Source organism: Coturnix japonica, chromosome 3 (genome assembly GCF_001577835.2).
Source record: "Coturnix japonica isolate 7356 chromosome 3, Coturnix japonica 2.1, whole genome shotgun sequence".
Classification (NCBI taxonomy): Eukaryota; Metazoa; Chordata; class Aves; order Galliformes; family Phasianidae; genus Coturnix; species Coturnix japonica.
This window is the reverse complement of record NC_029518.1, coordinates 37,814,701-37,837,087: the sequence shown is the minus strand read 5'-3', so window position 1 is coordinate 37,837,087 and position 22,387 is coordinate 37,814,701. Positions and strand designations below refer to the sequence as shown.

Below are 22,387 nucleotides of genomic sequence, written 5' to 3'. Positions count from 1 at the left end.
TGTATTAATACCCTCATACCATGTTTATTAGAGGAAAAAGACCCTGAGTAATATTCTGTGCCCTTCCAAGACATACCCTAAGTAGACTTTCAGGCCATTTTAGCCCAGTAAAATTCATTTCCATAGAGTTAGTAGAGTGTCCTATAAAAGCAGTAGGTACCTCCAATATATCTGGTGGCAAAGTAACAAAGCAAGTTGGTTTGTGCTGTAACACAGTGTTGTTTTAACTTAAATTTCCTTATTGCAGAACTTGGTGTTTTTCTTGTATGTATGTAGGAAACACAGGAAATGATAGCTTAATTGAAGGAAAGCGTTGTTAATGGAACTAAAGTAAATAGCTTATTATATCTATTTCTAGTAGAAAGCTGCCTATGGTGTTATATGTGGTTAAAATGACCATTGCATGCCAAAATTCTCAAGCTTCTGGTTTTTTTTCCTAAAAATATGCCTAACTTCAGAGAACAGCCTAATTAATATTTTTTGAGAGGAATGAAATGTGTGCTTAACCTTTCTAGGCACCAGAAAGACAGATTTGTTTGTTTGTTTTGTTTATCCTTAGCAAATTCTTTAATGGATATTAGTTAGAAGACACACTTCAGTCAGCCTAAGTGAAGAAGTAGTTCTGGGGCTGTCAGAAAGACCTCTGTGTCTTTGTTGCATAGCAACAGCTGGATGTGGATAGAGGTTCAATTTTACTTCTGTTACCTTGCCAGCAAAAAAAGGATGAATAAATTGACCAAGTTCATATCTATGTTGGACATTATTAAAGGTAGCATATAGCACATTATTTTTGTAATAGAGCTTGTTCTCCAGGTGAAGCTTTTTTCACTTTCTTTCATTTGGCAATGAATAATCTGTAATTTGAATCCTGTCAACAGCAGATGGCAAACCGATCCTATCAGTCTGCTATACAGTGCTAAACAGGACATTCATCAATAATGCAAAGTTCACAGTTCAGTTCTGTATTGTGATCTGCTGTGGGCTGAAATAGCTGCAATGATTCTAGAGGACAGGTAAAGAAAAGGAATGTTTTGGGGAAAGATGTTGTGTCAGCGTCAGTACCAGTGCTGGAGAAATCTATTACAGTGTATTTAATATCACCCATGTGGATTGTTTATCGTTTTTGTTTTCCTTCTGTAGACCTCAGGATACCCATGGACCAGAACTGATCCTACCTGCCAGTATTGAATTCAGGGAAAGCTGTGAGTAAACTGCCATATTATAAACACCTAATTATAGTTGTTGGCACATTTATTTTTTTTAATAGTGTAATATTTCAGACAGATTAAAAACTTAAATGTCACTTAAGTAAAATTAAAAGCTATTGAACAGATAATGGTTTGTCCACTAATGAAATTGATTTATTTGGGGAGTATGAGGAGGTACTGATATTGAGGTGAGTTCGACACGACATTGATTTCTAGTTGCATTTGCTCTCCTCAGATATTCCAACTTCTTTGGGGGGTGGTGAGAGGGAGTTCTACCTCCTGAAGTGTTAATTCATTAATATGGAGTCTTCCATGTGTTGGGTATTCAATTACATCATGGTCAAAATCATGTTATATAAAATGTGGTGAAAGATCAAATTTTCATTTAGTACTTAAACTTTGTTGTCTTAATCCCCCACAACTTCTGAGATTTCAGATTTGGTAGAAAAATACCATGTCGGAGATTGTCCAGACTTCACATATTTGAAACTAAGTAGATTTTTAATAGTCTAAAGAATCAAATACATCCTAATAAAGTTCCCTTATTATAAAAGGAACCTTGAGTTTTTCTGTTCCCTTGAAGATAATCATTTTCAAAAGAGGTAGAAAATAGTATGAAAATGTTTCCCAATGACCAGGCTTTCTAGCTTTGTGTCTGTTATTGTGCTTAAGTAACTGTAGCACATGGTAGATGGTTAATTTAGAGTATCTGCATTTTGCTTATTTTCTCCTTATTTTCCTCCTCAACAGCAAGAATCTTCTCCACCCCACGTTACAATATTGTATAATTTTATCCCCGTCTTTTGCCTTTATATATTGTTCTTTTCCTTCTTCTCCACAGCTGAAGATGCCTTCTTATCTGCCATTATAAATTATACAAATAGTTCGACAGTTCATTTTAAGCTGTCTCCCACATATGTTTTGTATATGACATGTCGGTATGTACTGTCAAGCCAGTACAGACCTGACATCACTCCTACTGAGCGTACTCACAAAGTTATTGCAATAGTCAACAAGATGGTGAATATGATGGAAGGAGTCATACAGGTGAGTTTCTTTGCAAAAATATGTCAAGGGATTGAAATATGTTGCAGATTATCTGCTAACCTTAGTCTTTTTCTTAGGGTTTAACTGATCAGTGCAGTCAGACTGTATTTATTTCCCATGTGAACATTTGTTTTGTGTCAATGACTCATGTGAGTTATGAGAAACTCCTGGGCAGTGTAGGAGGGTAGGGAGGGACTGTTACACTGAAAATATGTTCTGTGACAAGAAGTTGTTCCTCTGTTCTCTGGAAGATAAAAACTCTTACTGTGAGCTCTTGTGAAATAAGTTCGATATACTTAACTAGAGAGCAGGGGGATGTTTGCAGTGGTTGATATGTGAAATGAATGTATTAAAAAGAAGAGCAACTACTGAATTTTGATCTTTTACAACTTCTGTAATTACAAAAAATGGTAATAAAGGTGGAGTTCCTGAACCAATTGCCCTGTAAAGAGAAATATAAGTTCTCAAATGTTCCAGTATCCTATTTGTGGTGTGCTGTTACTGGTATTCTATGGAAGAGCTCTATAAGAGGTACAGAGGGAGTTCTGTTTTGTGAAGGAATACAGGGGAAGATCCACTGGTTTGGAATGAAATTAGGTAATACCCTGCATCATTGAAATGCCGATAAAGTGTAGTTGTCATTTCCCAAGTCAGCAATGTTATTTCATGTATCCTTTCTAGTTAATTATTCTAACATTGTTGTCTGCAGGCTTTCCTCAGAGGAAGAATTGAAATACATTTTTATATTACTAAAACAGACATACTTGTGACAAAAAAGAAACAGCAAAAAAACCTGCCGTAGTTGCCAATAGAAAATAAGGACTCTACTGTGCTAGTCCCTGTACAAGCATGACAAATGCTGTAAGGAATTCACAAGGCAAATGTTAGACAAGAGGTTGATTTGAGGGAGAAGAGAAAAGTAAACATCAAAACAGTGGCATGAAGGTCATAGCAAAGCAGAACTGTTCAACTTTTGTTCAGGTTTTGGAAAGATTTAGTGGAGTTCTCAGGAGGGAGGATGTTGTAATTAGATGTTCTATAAACAGTTGCAACAGACACTCACATTTCACAAGTAAGAGTGGGAGAAAATGCCAGTGCTAAAGACAATTTATAGTAAGAGAAAGAAAATAGCCTTTCATATACATGATGAAGTTGATAAAAGGTTGGAAGGTGGTTAGAATATAAAAATATGAAATATGAATATGAGAATATGAAATGAAGAACCAGTTAACTGCTTTGAGTTTTGATGCCATGATAAAATGGTATTTTATAAAATTGGGATGGAATCAAGAGTTAATATCAGAATTACTTTCTGCTGTAAAAACTATCTACTTATGAAAGAGTGAATGTGTTATTTCAGAGGGTAGATTGTGGCTGTAGTTGAGAACATGAAATGCAAAGAGCTTGAATGTAAGCAATTTCCTTGGAAGGATGGAAGGAAAACACTGAAGGGGTAGGCTTCAAATATAATCTGAAAGTTACAGTACTGAATCAAAGAAGATGACTCAGTTTATGCAACCGGTGTAAACTAGTAGCAGTGGCTCAAAAGATATGGAGTGAAAGTGATATGGGGGCAGTGAGGAAAATAAACTAAAAATGTAGAATCTCATAGTCGCTAGAAGATACTAGAGAGGCAAGTTCAAACATCAGTTTTCACACAAGAAAATAAGCTAGAAAATGGAATAACTGTGAAAACAGTAATTTGCAGTATTGAGAATGTCTTACCAAATCAAGTTGAGCCTTGTTGTTGCAAACATTTTCTGTGTAATCCTGCTGATAGCATCTTGAAATTATTAAATGCAAGTACCTGTCTGGTCTATTCATTCAGAAAAGACATTTATTCAGCTTTTCATCTCTCTAGTTGTAGTCTAATCTCCAACATGAAGTTTAGGGGTGACATCAAAAAGGAAGGTGGTAGCAGAATTTGTGTTTTGTGAAAGTGGCTACCCAGTTTCAAGAAATAAACTGAAGAGTTTGAAATGGAAGAAAATGGGGATAAGCTCCTTCCAAATCCCATACTGGAGAAACTAGTGATAGAAGTGGGGGGAAAGGTGGGAAGGGAAATGGGAAAAGACAAATGCACTGTAAGATTAGAACATCAGTTCATTAGCCTTCACAGGAGACAATAATATGAAATAAATAGTTGGTTTAATTGATTCTGATGCTTAAACTGGGTGATCTTGAAAGTCTTTTCTGACCTACATGATTTTATTCTATGACTGTAAAACTGACCAGGAAGAAGGTAGCATTTTAGATCTACCTTGTTGGATTATAAACAGTATTAGATAAGTTCTATCATATTACTTTATCTAGGCTGTAGAATACATGTTTACATTATCTGGTTGTCACAGTTAAATAACTGTGTGATAAATTTCTGTATCACAAATGCTTTCTTTTGTATATCCTTGCTGTAAAGCATGCCTGCACTGCAGGAGATCTGAGGATGTAAAAGATGGAGAAGACAGATATGGGGCAAGGGTACCAAGGCTTCAAAAACAAAGCAGGAATAGAAATATAAAAGTTTTGATGCTTAAATTTGCTTAAATTTATTTGCCTCAGATCATAAGGAGACTTGGCAGCTTTCTGAAATGACTCAAGAAAATCATCTGCTAACAAACTGATTTTGTGGCTTTCTGTAGTTTTTGCATTCGCAGATGTAAATAATATAGAAGACTTCACACAGCATGGGGTTAAAATTGGAGGGAGCTCTGAAAAGTCTCAGTGCTTCCAATAAAAATCACGGAATAGCAAATTCATGGAAGCGATCCATTGCTGTATATTCTGATTTTCAAATCATTCTGTGGCATTTCTGATCCTCTGCAAATTTTACCATCTGTTTTCAGAAGGAGCACATCTTTTTCCTTTTATGTGAACCAGCCCATCTTCAGTCAGTTGAGAGCCACTTGTTTTTATTGGGCAGGTGAAGAAATAGAAAGGCAGCAGCTATTTATTTATTTATTTGTTTATTTAACTGATACTGAACTTGAAACAGTAGCAGCAAATGATACCTCAGGTATTTTACATCTGAGTTTGCTGTGATGCAGGTGGAGGAAGATTGATGTAAGAAAGCCCAAAGAACGAAGAGCTTAGTTTTAAGTAATCAGATGGACGTATCTGGTGTGGGCGTGTGGAGGGTTTTTCTTTAATTTGTTTTGTTTTGTTTACTCCACTGAATGTAGCTTTCATACAATACTTAAGAAGCTTAGCGTGGTATTTCATTTGTTTCTTTATTTTGTTATTTAAATCACTGTTTTTTGTTCTTTAATTGAAAATCCATGTATTAATCTGTTTTTAGTTGTGTTGTGTGTTTTGTGTTTTTTGCTTTTCATTTGTTCATAGGTTTTTTTTGTACTTTCTGTTGTGATTTGATTGTTGTTTGTTTGTTTTTTTTCCTAGTGGGGGTTTTCTGCCCCCATTTGTGTGTGTACATTGTCTTCATTGCAGCAGTGTGGGCAAGTAGCTCCCTGGCTCAGTTACTTGTATAGCTAGTTACCCTGCTGCCTGTGGTGCACTGAGTGTGGAATAGCCAACTGACTAGTCTGGGATGTGAACTAGTACAGGGCATTCCTTAAATTAATTATGATGTACGGGCACTACAGTTCTTAGCTGTTGTGCTACTAGTCCTATTGAAGTAATTCCTTTTTTCAAAAGGGGCTCAGTTGCATCATAGCTACTGATTAATGCATCTGTGTGTAACTGTGAGCATAAGTGTTGTACCTTCATATTTAGTGTTTGATTTCTAAAGTTATCATGATTGTTCACAAGTTTCTTTCTTCTATTCTGTTTGATTTCCTTCGTCCGTTTTTCTCCAGGAGGTAGACCAGGTTGATCAGGTAGGATATATTGCTGGGAACTGATCCTAGCTATGTTGGCTTAGCTCAGTTTCTCATGCTGCTTCCATATCAAAATACAATACTCAAACAGCTGGACTTGAACAGTTCATAACACTCATTCAGCAACTGGAACATGCAGTACTAAAATCCTTTTTTGACTTTGCAACTTTTATGGCATTCCATAATTTCTGCTTAATGCACTTCAATGTGGATATGAAATGACCAAAGTTCTTTTTCTTCCCTTTATTTTCCTTTTTTGTTGTTTGTGGTTCCTATTCTTTGGATTTCATCTGAGGTTGCCTGGCCTGGCATTTGTGGTCGGGAGATGGTGAGATAGATCAGTACTTGATACTGTACCATCTGGTATCAAAGCCAGTAAGTGCAGCATCAGGGTGGCAGGGGGCAATAGGGAATACGTGCTTCAAAGCACACAGATTACCAGATACTGCATTGACTTAAGCTCTTCAGCACTATGTAACTAGATGCTTATTTCATGGCTTCATTGATACCACTATTGGCAACTTAACAGAATTCTGTGTGTTCAGAGAACACGTTAAAATTAATCTTACCAGTTACAACAATTGCAGTTCTGTATATAAACATTTTGCAAATATCTGGTATCTGAGGTATGTTTGGTGAAATGGGAAAAGGTACTGGTCTATCTTTTGGAACCTTCTTTAATTGCAGTGTTTCACACAAAAAAGCTATTTCTCTGTATTATTTCTTGCTTCTTTCTCCTTTCAGAAACAGAAGAATATTGCTGGGGCACTTGCCTTTTGGATGGCAAATGCATCTGAATTACTGAATTTTATAAAGCAAGACCGTGATCTCAGCCGAATCACTGTGGATGCTCAAGATGTTTTGGCACACTTGGTTCAAATGGCATTCAAGTAAGGCTGTTGTACTTCTGTTTCACTTTGCATTCTATGTGGCAACATGATGGCCTTATTCCTTTGTTGTTTTTTTTAAATGACGTCACATTTTCCTCAAATTGCAGTTATAGCAATGATGTATTTTCTGTGTTGTTAAATATCTGAGCGCTTATAAGAGAGACTGGACTTCAGTGTACAGCTGTTTCTTCTTGTGAATGTCAATTACTGGACTATACAAAGGGTTCCGTCTGCATTACTTTCACTTGTTTCTTCATTAAAAGAATAAAAATCTGTTTGCATTTCCTGTTTTGGCAGGGGAAGTTTGGTAGGTTTTGATTCTCATAACTGGCCCAAGTAAGGTGTTGAGAGGACAATCATTTTTAGTACCAGTTTTCTGCAGTTTTCTGTAGTATGTGCTTTGTTTTTTTTGTTAACATAGCTTTAATCTTAGGGTATTTAGAGAGCTGCTTAGTAATTTGTAGCTCTTCTTTTTTGTGCTAATTAATTAAATATTATTTAAATTTTTTCACTTTCACATAACTTAAGGTTTTTATAGAGGTATTGGGAAAGATTAGTTATGCTGTTCATAGCTAAAATATATGGACCTAAATATTTATGGGACTGTAATGTAACGAACCTTATGCTCTTCAGGGCTTCTAATTATATTAAGCATCTACTGCTTCCATAATTTTCATAGATACCGATTTGGACAGTGTTTTTCTTTAAAACAGTGTGAAGAGGTGTAGGCTTGGGATAGAATCAACCTAGGCTAGTCAGCTCAAGTAACTACAGTGCTGAAATTAATGTTTAGATAATTGTAGAATCACAGGGTGGCTGAATTTGTCAGGACCCTCTGGAGGTGATCTGGCCTAACTCCCTGCTCAAGCAGGGCCAGCTGGAGCTGTCTGCCCAGGACTGAATCCAGAAGGCTCAGTGTATCATGAATGGCTTGTATAAATCCTTTTGCTCTTGTAGGATGTCTGTTTTAGATGCAGTCTTTTAATGAAAGTGATGCAATTGCTGCAAGCTCCAGATTGTTGAGCAGTCTGTTTCATTCATGATGTTGTGTGCTGTTGTTTAGTGCCCTTTGGAAGAATAAGTAGAAATTGTAATATTTCCCTACAGATGGATTATGTATTGTTAGTAACATTAAAATCCTAATATCTGTGTTTTCATGGAAAAACATGACTCATTAATTTAGTAGCTTGTTTAATTCCTGATGTTTATTATTATTGTTACTCATAGAAATATCTAAGTGCTTCAGATGTTTTAAGTGGTTTTTCATGTTCTTTTATCATTGCTTGGATCACTGTTGTCACATACATAAAACCGATTTCAGAAATCTTATAATTTTCCTGAGCTCTCTTGAGAAGCATTCAGAATAAACATGTAAAGGATTTTAATTTTTCTGTCTTCTTTTATTTTCCCCTCCCTTCCAGGTACTTAGTTCATTGTCTGCAGTCAGAGCTTAATAACTACATGCCAGCATTTCTTGATGATCCAGAGGAAAACAATCCACAGAGGCCTAAAATAGGTTAGACCACTTCATCTCTTCTTGTGTATTCTAAACCATACAATTAATGAGTAATAAATAGAATGCTGCTTATGATGATAAGATATATACATGTTGCCCTAACCCTTAAGTGTTACTTGAATCAATTTGTTACGGATGTGGATGATAAGAAAGGACAGTGGCATATGAATGATCTGCGTTGGTTTTAAAAATCACATAGTAATTTATGTTGTAGGGAAAACTTCTGGATGTCGTTTAATCCACATTTAGCCCCTTGCTTAAGACAGATCCAACTGGATCATGTTGTTCAGAGTATTGTGTGGTTGAGTTATTAATCTACACTCAAGGATAGAGATTCCACATCTCTGAGTAACCTCTTTTGACATTTTTCTTCCCTCATAGTGAAAATACTTTTCCTTTGTGTGGCTGGAATTTCCAGTGTTTCAATTTTTGTTCATCATGTGTCGTTCTGTGCTATCACTGTGCATCTTTGACAGGCACCTGTTTCTGAACCCTCCCATTAAACAAGTGAAGGCAGTAGTAAGCTCTGTTCTATACCTGCTCTTTCCTCAGAATAAAACAAATCTGATTCTTTCTTACTCGTGTATGCCTGTTCCTCCAGCCCCGTAATCATCTTGGTGTCTGTCTGCTGAATTTGCTCCATTAAATCAATTTAGACAGTCTTAAACTGGATGCTCTGCTCCAGCTGCAGTCATGCAAATGCTGAATGAATAGAAAAGGATCACTTCCCTCCCTCCTGATGGCAGCGCTGCTAACTTAACAGATTAGTATGCAACTGATCACCTTTTAGGTGGTCTTATGCAGTGCTGATTTCTATACAGATAGCACCCAGCCTGTATTGCTGCATGTTTATACTTTTGCAGAAACATGACTTGGAGTTGCCCTTGAATTCCATGAAGTTCCTGTCGGCCCATTAATGCAGGCTGTTGAAGTCCTTCTGAAAAATAATCTTCAAAGTTAAGCTGACTGACCTTGTAGATCGCTGATCTTATTCTTGCCCTTCTTGAAATGACCCTTCTTGGGTCAGTGCCTCTTTCTCATGATCAGAATCACAGAATTACCAGGGTTGGAAAAGACCCACATGATCACCCAGTCCAACCATCCACCCTTGCAGCAGTACTTTGAAAATTACAGTTTTGTGACAATATCAGCCAGATTCCCTGCATTTAGGGTGTATCTTGTAGACTACTGTTAAGTCCAGCTAGATAAAGAGGACCCTTGTTTAATCATCATCTACTGTTATGCCCATAGCCTCTGCTGCAAAGCACAGGGACTTTACCTGTTTAGTGAAAACTAAACAGCAACAACAAGATAAATTGAGTGCTCAGCATTTTTTGTTGTTGCTTTGTAGAATAAAAGAAGTCCTCTGTATTAGATACTGTACTAGATACTTGTCTGCACTTAGCTGCAAACTCACATTTTCCTTAACTTTCCATACAGTGTTGGTGAACTAAATAGCAGTATCCTTTGCTGCAAGTTTCAATATTGGCAGGTATTTGGCTTTTAAAATGCCATACTTGCAGTGTTTCTATACTTCTGTCAAGCATCCCATCCCTATTTTCACATTTGTATACCTTTCAGTTGGGAATTCCTTGTTTGCTGTTGTGTTTGTTTGACTTCTCCATGCTGGAATTGAGTGTTCTTGTGCTTTGCTTCTAAAAGATCAGCCAGCTATCTTGGGTCCTTTTGCCCTTTAGGGCAGACTCTGATACCTGAACAAGCCAGGCTGAATAAGTGAATCAGAGTATGCTTCCTGAAGTCCAGGACTGTAATTCTACCAGTTATATTACTTCTTGAGATGTACATCTTAGGGACACTGCAGTCAAAGCTGCCTTCACCTTTTGCATCTCCAGCCTCTTCCCAGTCTATTACCTATTACTCTTCCCTGTGCAAAAGGTCCAGCAGAGCTCTTTGTAGCTAGTTTGTTGTTCAACTTGCCCTTACTTATCTTTGTTCCAGAAGTATATAATCTATATAATAGATGTCTTTCAATTGAATGTTACTCCATCTGGTAAAACATTTAAGGTATATTTGAGGCAGTAAATTTATTTCTGAATGTGTGTTTAACTTAAATTCACACAGATACTCAGCATTCTCTCACCCAAACTGGGTATCCATATGTATTAGTATTTATAGCCTAAATTAGTAGCATTTACACTTCAGTATGTGAACATGGTTTGCTTTGTTCTGTCTCTGTAGATGATGTGCTGCACACATTGACTGGAGCTATGTCCTTGTTGCGACGATGTAGAGTGAATGCTGCACTGACCATACAGCTCTTCTCCCAGTTGTTTCATTTTATCAACATGTGGCTTTTTAACAGACTGGTTACGGCCCCAGATTCAGGGTTATGCTCCCATTACTGGGGAGCTATTGTTCGTCAGCAGTTGGGTCATATTGAGGCCTGGGCAGAAAAACAGGGTTTAGAATTGGCTGCTGATTGCCACTTAAGCAGAATAGTGCAGGTGAGTGTATTTTTTTTTATTATTATTACTTCCTATTTAATTCTGTTTTTGAAGAGCATGTTTATGTTCCTGGTGAACAGCATGTGGGCGAATGTAGTTTGTAGGAATTCATTCTATATATCTGTAAAGATACAAAGCATGTTTTCAGCGCCATTGATATTAAAATGTTACAGTGAATTTTATATAAATTTTATTTAAATGAAAGTTGGAATTAGAGCCAACATAATGTTCAATTTCTGTATATAACACTGAGTTTATAACTATGCTAAAAAGAGATAAGAATAGTACCAGAATAATCAATACACCTTATTTGTGATAGGTTTAGCATTCATATGTCTTATGTTTTTTTTTATTGATTTAGTGTATGGTTTGGTGATATTTATGTTGCTTTTGTAGCATATCTGGTTTCTCGCTTTGTCTTTTCTCTTTACTAAAGTAATTTCACAAGCAAGACTTAAGGTTTCATTCTAATTTCAATTTGGCTTTGTTTTTCCCCCTCAGGCAACCACATTGCTCACCATGGACAAGTACTCACATGCTGATGTTCCAAATATTAACAGTACTTGCTTTAAGCTGAATTCTCTACAGCTACAAGCTTTGTTGCAGAATTATCACTGTGCCCCAGATGAACCTCTTATACCAACAGTAAGTCTCTTCTGTCACTTGCTGTGCTGTTTGACATAGCTCGGGAATATAAACTTAAAGTGAAAATGATATGGCTGAAAATAAGTATCTTATTGTAGATTGATTTGCAGTAGTTACCAGAAGAGCCAGAGTAGTAGCAGTATTGGTGGTAGCATCTCCTTGTTGACCCCAGTGTTGTATGTACTGTACTTTAATTTAAGTAGGATATTACCAAAACTTCTCATATACTGAATTGGAAAGTAAGGTAACATGGTACATCTTGAGTGAATTCAGAGGGGTGTTGCTGTACCTCACAGAAGGTGAGGTGGTAGAGGAGAGGCGTGCTGAAGCTGTGACTCTAAGCTGAATTCTTTCGTAACTATGGATATATCTATTTATTAAATCAAAGGTACAAATGCAATGACTGTAAAGGTCTTGAGCTCATTTACAACCTGAGAACAATTGATTTTTTTTCTTATCAATCAAGAAAATCTTTAGCTGAAGAGCATATCATATGTTTACAGATAGATAGAATTCCATGTTTTGTTATTATTGTTATGTAAAGACCTCCAAAGAACTATAGGGCTAACTACTATAGATGTTCTTTGTGTCAGAAGAAGGATTTACAGCATGGCTAGATTTGCCTGTTGTAATCAAGTGCTGCGTGGGACTCCTTGCTATGAAAGATACATGTACATTCAAACTTTAACTTGCTTCTGTGAAATCTGAAAAGTTTCAAGGCTTTGAATTTGTTCAAAGGAATACAAGTGTATTTACATTTACATAGTTGAGTTTGATGTCATTATTTTAGAAATTAATACTTTTTTATGATAAAAAGGCTCTTCTTAAAGAGCATTTCCTGAAGACATACTAGATTTATTTGACTTACTCCTCAAGACTTGCTGAAACAGAACTTTTGAATAAGAACACTTGCATGAGTTTGTCTAGAGTGTGGGCTGCATTGCTCCCAAGTCATAATATTGTTATACTGGACTTATAGGATCAGAGTAGCTCTTCTGTAACTGGCTTAAAATCAAATATGGGTGATTTCTTGGTTCCTAATGCAGATTGTGCAACTTTGAAGCTGCTGAGTGCTTGAGAATAATGAGTCAGATCTTTTCAAAGATTTGCGTCAATATTTTTCTTATTTCAGTAGCATGTACTTAACAAGGGAAAACTTTCACATTAATAGTTTTCTTTACCAGCATATGGTGGTTAATGTAGCAGAAAAAATGTAGGAGCTTCTTAGAGAGCGAGAGAGGGAGGTGGAAAGGCTGAGCACCAAATGTAAAGCCTGCAGCTTTGGAGTGTTGGAGACACTGTTGAGTTTTTTCTCTAACTGCACTTGACTTTTCTACCTGTTATTTTGTTTCCTTAGTGAAAATTGTCATTTTATAGTAACTATGTCTTTCTACCTCCTGTCTAGGAACTGATAGAGAATGTAGTAACTGTGGCAGAAAATACGGCTGATGAGCTTGCTCGCAGTGATGGCAGAGAAGTCCAATTGGAAGAGGATCCTGACTTACAACTCCCTTTTCTTTTACCAGAAGATGGCTATTCCTGTGATGTTGTCAGAAATGTTCCAAGTGGTTTACAAGAATTTTTGGATCCCCTCTGTCAGAGAGGTTAGTTCTGTTGTTTTACAGTAAGTTCTAAGTCCTAGAAATTGTTCAGTAAACAAACTCCCGCTTTTAATGGCAGGATTGCACTGAATGAGTCTAGGTGAAGTTTCATGTCTGCCAAATACAGGCTGGCACAATTTAGCTAGACTCCACAAAGCAGATTCCATGGTGCTTTCATTTCCATGGTGCTGTCATCTTCTGAGTGCTGGTTGCATGTGTTCTGAAAGGTGATGTTTCGCTGCCCTCAAATTAGGTTGATATGAGCAGTGTTTTGCTGTTCTTTCTAGGAGCTCATAGAGTTTGCAGATAAATACATGTTCCTAAGAAGCAGCAGCTATGGAAGCATGGGATTTTGTAGGTATGGTAAAATTGCAGTGGAGCACATAACTGTATCTAAGGTGAAGGAGTAAACATACTTAGAAAAAGATAAATAATTCCATTAGTTATTTCCCAATGTCAGGCTATTTGGTTTTAATTAATCTGTTGACCAAATATCATGGCTATGCTAACATTATTCCTCCTTCAGGTTTTTGTAGGTTAATACCTCATACACGGTCACCAGGCACGTGGACTATATACTTTGAAGGTGCAGACTATGAAAGTCACCTGTCACATGAGAATGCTGAACTAGTAAGTATTAATTGAGGGAATAATGATGCAAACTGAATAGTGATTTCTTAGACATTGTGCTATGCATAAAGAGTTTTAATCCTTATCAGGAGGATAAGGAAAAAAAAAAAGGACATCCAAGCTTCATTTCCTCTGTGCAGAACACATTTGTTAGATGACTTTGTGCAATACTGTGTTTTATTTGGCTTTGAGCTTTCAGAAATGAAAATTTCTGAAACTTTTCTTTCAGCTCAACTCTCTACCTCTGAAATGAATTAGCCACTTAGTATCTTTGTAAAATGATCTTCTAGATGCAGTATTAAAAACTGACCGTCCTCCTCTGCTGTGTCTGAACTTCAGTTTTCATTATAAGTTACTATGGCTTTGTTGGTGTTGCATTTTTTATACATGAACATATAAAAATGTGAATCTGTAACAAACTCTTCACTGAATTAGAGAAGGAGATACAATGAGTAGATTTTTTTAAACTGTGGTGGTATCATAATACGGGTCTAATATTTGATAATCATAATATTTGATAAGAAGTCTAATATTTGATAAGGGTTTGATGCTTGAATACTTTATGATGTGAATTTGTATTAATCGAACATTAAGAGACTTTACCTTGAAAGTGAAATTCCAGGATTATTTATCTCAGGTGAGATTTAGAGATCTTCTGTTGCTCTCACAACTTCAATTTTGATGGTAGATGAGCTGTTTTGCAAAATAATCTACTTAGTCTGGCAGGGTATATGAACTCACTTGTTTCATCTTTTCTTGTTTGTCAGGCTCAGCCTTTGAGGAAAGAACCTGAGATTATAACTGTAACACTGAAAAAACAAAATGGAATGGGTCTCAGCATTGTTGCTGCCAAGGTATGGAAGTCGGTTTGATTAAGTGTAATGGAAAGAATACTTTTTAATCATCCTATAGTGGAAATATTAATGGAAAAATCTGCTTTTCTCGAGTTTGTCACGCACATCATATTGATCATAATTTTATTCTGGCTGGGGAATGTTTTTGTGAACGACACGGACATAACAATAGGAAACATTATGTGGATGATGTGGATGCATTTACTATGACATTTAAAGCTCTAGTATGTATATTCTAGTATGTCAGCGTTTTTCAGAGCCAAAAATTGGCAGAGATATGAATGATTAAGTAAACTTATCAAGCACTTCTGCTGAAAATAGCAGAAGTATCAAAGGAAGAAAACAGGTAAATAAATTGTGTGCGGTAGTTTTTGTATTAGATAAATTGATAAGAATATTTATATGCATGAAGGTTCGTGTACTTTCTGTTTATCTTTTGCACACTATACAGCTGCATGTCTGACATGAGTTTTGCTCCTTCGTAATAGAGATCATAGTAGTGTCTGCTGCTCCCGTTGGTAATATATGGAATGTACATGCAACTCTAGCCACCAGGTGGAGGACTCCACCAGTTGGCTGACTGTTCTTTATTAACTGGGTTACACAGGAAGCATAATCATGAAGTTTTGAATTTATGAATTATTTAACTGTGATATCCAAAAGCCCCTGTTGTAATTATGTGCTGTACAACAGATAGAACAAGTTTTTCTTCACATCTCTGTACAGTGTAGCACAAGAAACTTTTCAGAATGATCTGCTCTTCATTGTAATAGAGTTGTATGGGTTGAGTACATAATCACTTACTGCTTTTATGTTATTTCATATAGTTATTCACTTCTATGCAGCACTTTATTTGAGCAGCTTTGCTCATTTCATAGTCTGTTGTTGAAACTGTAATCTTGTGTGGTATCAGCTTTTGAAGACTTACTCCTGACATCTGTAGAGGACTGCTACGTGCTTTTGGGATATCCTGCAAACTGTTAGCAGTTATTGAGAAAGCTACTCAGGACCTGACAAATGCAAGTCAATAGTCTGCTCCTATATTTGTGGAGTGTGTTAATATGAGAAGAAGATACTGGATCTCAAGATATATCAACTTAAATCTCTTATCAGACTTCTGTCTGGGATCTGCATTGCTGTTAAATGTTATAAAATATGCAGTGGAGTTTCGTGTTGTTTATTTTTCCCCCCCCGTTTAAATTGTGATACATAGTTTCTGATACAGAAAGAAGCAGGATGTAGAAAGTATAGAAAGTTTTCCTGGTTTCCCGAGTGCTTCAGAACTGCTCGGATAAATGAGGATGCAGTGGTTGGTCAGTAGGTGGCGCTGCCCCAAAGAGCGTAGTGCAACTCTGAAACATGCTTAAGAAAACAGTTGTTTTTCTCCTGGGATGCGACAAAATAGTTGCTGTCAGTAGCATGTAGTGAGAAAGCTTTATGTGTCATTCATGATTTCATATTTCTTTGGTTTTTTTATTGGTTTGCAGAGGGTACCAAGTCTGTACTGATTCAGAGATTTTAAATGAGGAAGTTGCATATTATACCTTACATGCCTCTCTTACACTAAACGTTTTTAAATACCAAGTGATTGTCACTCCCTATCAGCAGCAATCTGAAAAGATCATTTACATTTAAGTGGAGAAGGGACACAAGGTGCACTGAAATGTGTATTCTTAGGATAGAAGGTTTCAGTTTGTGATACTAGCAGATTGCAAACGCATCAATGTTAATGTGAAAACAAGAACAAGGAAGGGGAGTCAAGGAATGCAGAGTGTTTGGAACCCCGTTTTTGTTCCTTTTTCTGCCTGGTGTCAAGTAGAATGGTGAGGTGCTTTATTTCTTCTTCATGGCTATCTGTATTTTATTTAATGAGATGTTTCACAGGCCTGCCAGGAATGCCAGAAAGAGCATGATTGCTGTGCATCAGCTTGTTCACTGTGCTGCAAGGGTGTTTTCTGAGGCAGGACAGCCCCTTTGAGCAACCACATAGCAAGCGTATAAGCTGTATGCATACATACCAGATAAAACAAGTCTAGTTATGAAACAACTGTTAAGTGCCAGAGCACTGTAAACAGCGTTGTGTGCGGTTGCCTTTTTGTTTAAGTTGGAAAAATACCTCACAATGTTTCTTAAACTGAGTGCTTTATACACCATTTTTTTGGTGCGTGCGTGTTAACTTGTTTAACCTCACATGTTAAGTGACCTGAAATGTAAACTTCTCTTTCTGCCCTTTGGTAGGTGTTGCATGTTTTCTTATAGCAATACTCCTGTAGGATTATTAACAGTAGCTTTCGTAATCAGTATATGGAAATGTAGTTGGTAGGAGGGGTCGGGCATGGGGAAGAGTATTGCTTTTTGAGGTTGTGTGCAGAATTCAGTTGCTCTAACCCTGAAAGATGTTTTGATGTTAAAAGCTGCCTGACTCCCGACCACACTGCGGTTAACCTTTTATGAAATCCAGATGATTTGGAAGCAGAGTGTGCATGCAGTTTACTTTAAAAATATATCGCTTTTTGGAGGCTTTTGCATGTGACTTCTTAGCCATCTGTGGGCCAGCACATTACTTCCTGTTTAATTTGGAGATCTTTTTTTTTTGTCTTTTCTACAAAAGGGCTGCGTTTTTGATTTTTCTAGCAGTTTTCAAAGTTTAATAAAGCTTCTAAAGTAAATGAAAGTCAAGACGGCATAACTGATTACGTAAGAGTCTGAATATTGTATTGGTTATAGCTGGTGTTGATAAATGCTGTACTGTGTCATAGCATCCAGCGCGGAGTTATCTTGATGGGTATCTTGGAAAATCCAGCAGACTAGAGCGGTGTTTGCCGTAGAGGGCTGAAAGAGAAGTGGAGAATTGTTTTTCTTTTCTTTCAAGGATCTGTAGTCCCCGAGATCAAAATGTGGTTTTCTGTTGTTGGAAGAACAGAATCCGTGGTAAGTGTTCAGGTTTCTGTTGGGACTGTCTTTCTCTTTAAGTTTTAAATGCTGTCCTTGTACTTCTTCCTGCTCTCTTGCTTGTTTAAACCTGCCAGTAGTTATTTGCTCGTGTAGCAACAATGTAACATAGCATGCCATTAAATACAGTCAGATGTTAATACCTAATTTTCCAAAATCTAGGAGAAAAAGGCTTAACTACTCTTTAGCTTGTTTTTGATATACACTTCTTGAATGTGTGGAAGTGACTATTAATATTTAAAGTTTCAGGTGTGATAACTACTGTTTTACTGTAGAAGAGCATGAATAGCATGACTTGTGATATGTTTACTTGTCATATTAGTTGGCTTTAATCCAGATTCCTCTAAAAGTCTGTTTTCCATTTAAAAGTCTTACCTGGAAAAACTGAAATTGACATCCCAAACTATATATGTAAGATTTGGATACTTTGTAGACCCTTCAGAAACAACCAGAACGTGCAAAGGCATTCAGAGAGTTAGAGGCATGTAGATTCTGTTCAAACTGCTACTATACAAGGGAGATATATATACTATACAAGAGAGAAGATTCCAGCAAGTGATACAGCAGATTTCAGTGATGAATCTTTTCATGATGGTTATTTATTAATAGTTTTTAAAAATATACAGCATGTTACTGCCTCTTACTCTTTCATGATTCAGTAGTATAGTAGAAAAAGTTACCTTAAAAATGTGCATGCACCTTAAGGTATGTATGCATGTGTATGTCTTAAGGGATACAGATCAGAGTGTATTTTCTAGGTATTTTTTAAAGATAGTCAGATAAGATACTTTAATAGCGCTTACTGAAATATGATAAGAGAAAGCTTCTTTTTAATGGAAGCGTTTTGGACACTGAATGGAACTGTTCATTAATGGACTGTGGAAGGAGTTTACTTTTTTTTTTTTCTAAGCATTTGTGTGGCCTCTTAACTGTAAATAGTTGGAATTTGACAATCTTATTTGTTCTTCAGAGTTAATAAAGTCGCTATAAGTTGGCTTATTTTCTAAAGAGCTGCTCATCATTTTAGATTTAATGATCTGAAGTGTTAATGTTAAGCAGGGTTTCAAACTACCAGGAGCATCAGTGTCCACACGAAATTGTCCTGATAGTTTGTTTGACATATATGTAGGAGGTGATACTTGTAGGAGTAACAGAAGTTTAAAATCTTACATACAGTACTGATAACATAATACACACATCTGATTCTCTTAGCTCTGAGTTTGCAAGTACAGACAGCTGACTTTTTTTCCCACTGTTTTTTAGCTCTTTACTTGTGTTCCAGATCTTAAGACAGAATTTCAGACACTTCAGTATTTCCTTGTAACAGCTATCTCATGTCTGCACATTCTAAATACTTCAGGAAAATCATCTTCTTCCGTTGTAAATTAGTTGAAATGCTTGAGTAGGAAGTTTTAGATTCTTTTCCTTTTAATGTTAGATACCAGTTCACACCAGCGATCTGAATGATTGCTGTTGCCTTAACAGACTTTTTAAGAGGATCTTAATGTAAAAATGTATTATTTAATTGCCATTCCCACCACAGATTTCTTGTACCCAGGGGAGTAATATAGTATATTAACTGCCAATTTAGTCTTTATAATGAACAATTAAGCAGCTAGGTATTAGTAAGCTGAGTCTTTCTTCTTGGTTCATTGCTTCAAGAGGGATTTTTGGTTCAATTTTGATATATTGTAGGAGTCCCATAAATCGTTGCTAGAGTTTTCATATGCTGTGTAAAAACTAAAGCTTGTTCCAGCACTACGTGACTTTTCTTCTCACTGGCTAAGGCCACAGCTCAGCTTGACTTTTCTTCACTTGCGTATATTTATATGAATATTGCAAATGGATCACCTAGCTATTTGCACTTCATGTCTTCAGAACAAGGCTTTTGTGTGCATTGGTGTTTTTGTTTTTTTCTTCTGTTGTTCTGATTTCTTCTGCTGCTTTTAATTTAAGTGGGTGTGCCAATTTCTCCTTGTGCTGATCCCCACTATGTGTGGACACTTGGTAGCAGAACGTGAAACTTACAGTGTATGTAATCTTTACTCAGAATTGCTCTAGCAGACTTCATGTAGTTCTGGCTTTCTAATAACTTCAAAAATATATTATCAATACATATTATTTCAGTATTTACTCTTAAATTTCATACTTCTGTCAGTAAAAAAGACTCTTAAGAGGATAAATTGTATGCTGAGTTTTTCCCATGCAAACAATGTTCTAATTTGGGGTAGAAATTTTGAACTTTAAGAATACTTGATAGTGTATCTACTGATACTGAATTAAGTTTTATCCACCTGAAAATGCAGTACAAATTTACATGAAAGACTGTGCTGTATTTTTCCTGTTGTAAATTCTCCTTAGCTGTAGAGCTAAGAGCTATCGCTTGGAAAAAGTGCACACGTGCGTATATATCTATGTGCTTGTGTGCATGCGTACATGTATATACCTTTATTTTTTTCCTTCCCCAAAAATGGATCACTCATTATGTGCTGCCCTTATTTTATCCACAGACCTAACTAAGCTGAGGAATTTGTTCAGAGTTGCCTCAACAGGGACGAGTGTCACAGAATGTTCAAGACAACTTCTCAGTTGGCAGAAAACTCTAAATAGCCCTTAGTGTGTCACTGTTTGGTGTATTTAGAGCAAGCACGTTGTAAAAAGTTAACCCTTATTTTGGGCAATAAAGCTCAAGCAAAGTAAAAATGCCATCATGAGTTTGTAGAATACCACATGAATTTTAAGTTGTAGCACTTATTAAAGAAAAAAAAAAAAAGGTTAAGATGGTCTATTTTATAAAACTTTCGTAGGCTGCTAGGAATGTAGTGTATGAATTGTTTTCTGTTTACCTACTGCTTACTGGCCCTGTTTCATCTAGAGCTAAGGGAAAAGAATGGTTAGGATAAACTGCATACTTCATTTCAGTCTCAGAACATGACTGTAGGCCAATTACTTTTGCTTTGTTGCTTTCGTTTTCATCAAGATACCATTTGGAAGCCCTTGATTTCCAGAGAAATCATCTGTTAGAAATGCATTATCTTCCATGCTAGATAGAAATATATACAGCTGTTTGTGCCTTCATGCCTTTATCTGTTTGCCTTATTAGGGATTCTGAGTGCTGTAGTTTGATTTAAAGGGGAAAAAAGTCTACGTTTGTGTAAAACTACAATCATCTATATTCTATTACTGTCATCTCAGGAAGTTTGTTACACAGCATCTGTGGTTTTTGGTCCTTTTGTCTCTTAGAAGAAGCGAGCTTTAGGAAGATAAATATATATTCACTTACTTGCTTTGTACCTGACTAAAACTTCATTTTAATGGTTCTTTCATTTTTAACAACAAACATTGTTAAAATGTTTTGTTTAATTTGAGATATTTTCTCTGCTTGTGACTGTATTTTGTCAAATACTGAAAATGTTTGGTATTTTCCACCCACCACAGAGGAGGATTTAAGAGGAGAAAAGAGACATTTACATATGTGGAGCATGGGTCAGTGCTAAGATTGCTTTTAAGCCAGAGTACTCATAGCAGCTGTGGCCACAACTAGCAGACCAGCTTTGCATAGAGCAAGCTGTTTCACCTCGTTTTTATACAGCATTCTATGGTGTGTTTTGCCTAATGATGACAGATATCCGAAGTCTCTAAATAGTTTTGTGTTTTTTTCCAGTCTTTATGTCCCAAGAAGCTTGCTAATGCGGCAGGCAGCCAGTAGCTACAGAGCTTGATCCTCTGGACTGACAGCAAGTAGTTCAGTGAATGGTAGGCATGCTGCAGATACTTGTTCTCATCCAGATGCAAATTACAAAATGCATACAGCTTTAGGGAACATGAGTGCTGAGGGTGGGGATATGTTCAGAAACTTTTGCTTTTTGCCTCATAGAGAGCACATTTGTTAATCTGCTGTATAGTTTAGTGAATTGATATTCTTCATAATGCTTCTAAGCTTGGATTATTTCATTGCTTTTGGACTAATTACTTACCAGGGAGGTTAGACTGAGCCTTCGTGCTGTTGCATAAACTTAAATGCAAGTTTACATAGAAGATCTTCGTAAGTTTTTGTAAACATCCTCAGAGTCTGGAATCAGAAAATTAGCCCTGATAAAAATCAGAACAATCTGCTCTGGGCGTAGGCAGATAAAAGATTTTGGGGCTGATAGCAGGTCTGATAGCTAGATTATAGTCATGGGGCAGATCTTTATGGTTTTCTCTACAGATGCATATTATCTACATTATTAAATAATTAAATGCAATGATCAGAGGGCTGGAGCACCTCTGCTGTGGGGACAGGATGAGAGAGCTGGGGTGCTCTTCAGCCTGGAAAAAGAAAGGCCCTGGGGAGACCGTATAGTGGTCTTCAGTACCTGAAGGGGGCCTACAGGAAAGTTGTTAGGGGCTTTTTATAAGGGCAAGTAGCAACAGGACAAGGGAAAATGGTTTTAAACTGGATGAGAGTAGGTTTAGACTAGATGTTAGGAATAAATTCTTTACTGTGAGGGTGTTGAGACAGTGGAACAGGCTGCCCAGAGAGGCTGTGGATGCCCCTTCTCTGGAAGCATTCAAGGCCAGGGTGGATGGGGCTTTGAGAAACATGATCTAGAGGGAGATGTCCCTGCCAATAGAAGAGGGGGGTTAGAGCTAGATGATCTTAAAAGACCTTTCCAACCCAAACCATTCTGTGATTTGATGAAAGAAAATCTTTTAATATTTGCATATTTATGCAAAATTCAACCAGGTCTCAGGAGGTATTTT

General features: G+C 36.7%; 1 protein-coding gene across 21 annotated transcripts in view; it reads left to right on the top strand.

Annotated features, from left to right (window-relative positions):
* Window positions 1-22,387, top strand: part of AFDN (afadin, adherens junction formation factor) — a 106,907-nt gene that overhangs the window by 55,423 nt on the left and 29,097 nt on the right. For 13 of the 21 annotated variants that reach the window (XM_015857957.2, XM_032443954.1, XM_015857962.2 and 10 more), the window contains 10 exons: window positions 1,141-1,202; window positions 2,050-2,255; window positions 6,068-6,088; window positions 6,833-6,978; window positions 8,400-8,494; window positions 10,694-10,959; window positions 11,461-11,604; window positions 13,010-13,208; window positions 13,732-13,835; window positions 14,603-14,689. In XM_015857957.2, the coding sequence (XP_015713443.1) occupies window positions 1,141-1,202; window positions 2,050-2,255; window positions 6,068-6,088; window positions 6,833-6,978; window positions 8,400-8,494; window positions 10,694-10,959; window positions 11,461-11,604; window positions 13,010-13,208; window positions 13,732-13,835; window positions 14,603-14,689 (1,330 nt within the window). The remainder of the gene's footprint in view (window positions 1-1,140; window positions 1,203-2,049; window positions 2,256-6,067; window positions 6,089-6,832; window positions 6,979-8,399; window positions 8,495-10,693; window positions 10,960-11,460; window positions 11,605-13,009; window positions 13,209-13,731; window positions 13,836-14,602; window positions 14,690-22,387) is intronic. The other 8 variants (XM_015857974.2, XM_015857965.2, XM_032443953.1 and 5 more) reach the window with 1 other exon arrangement.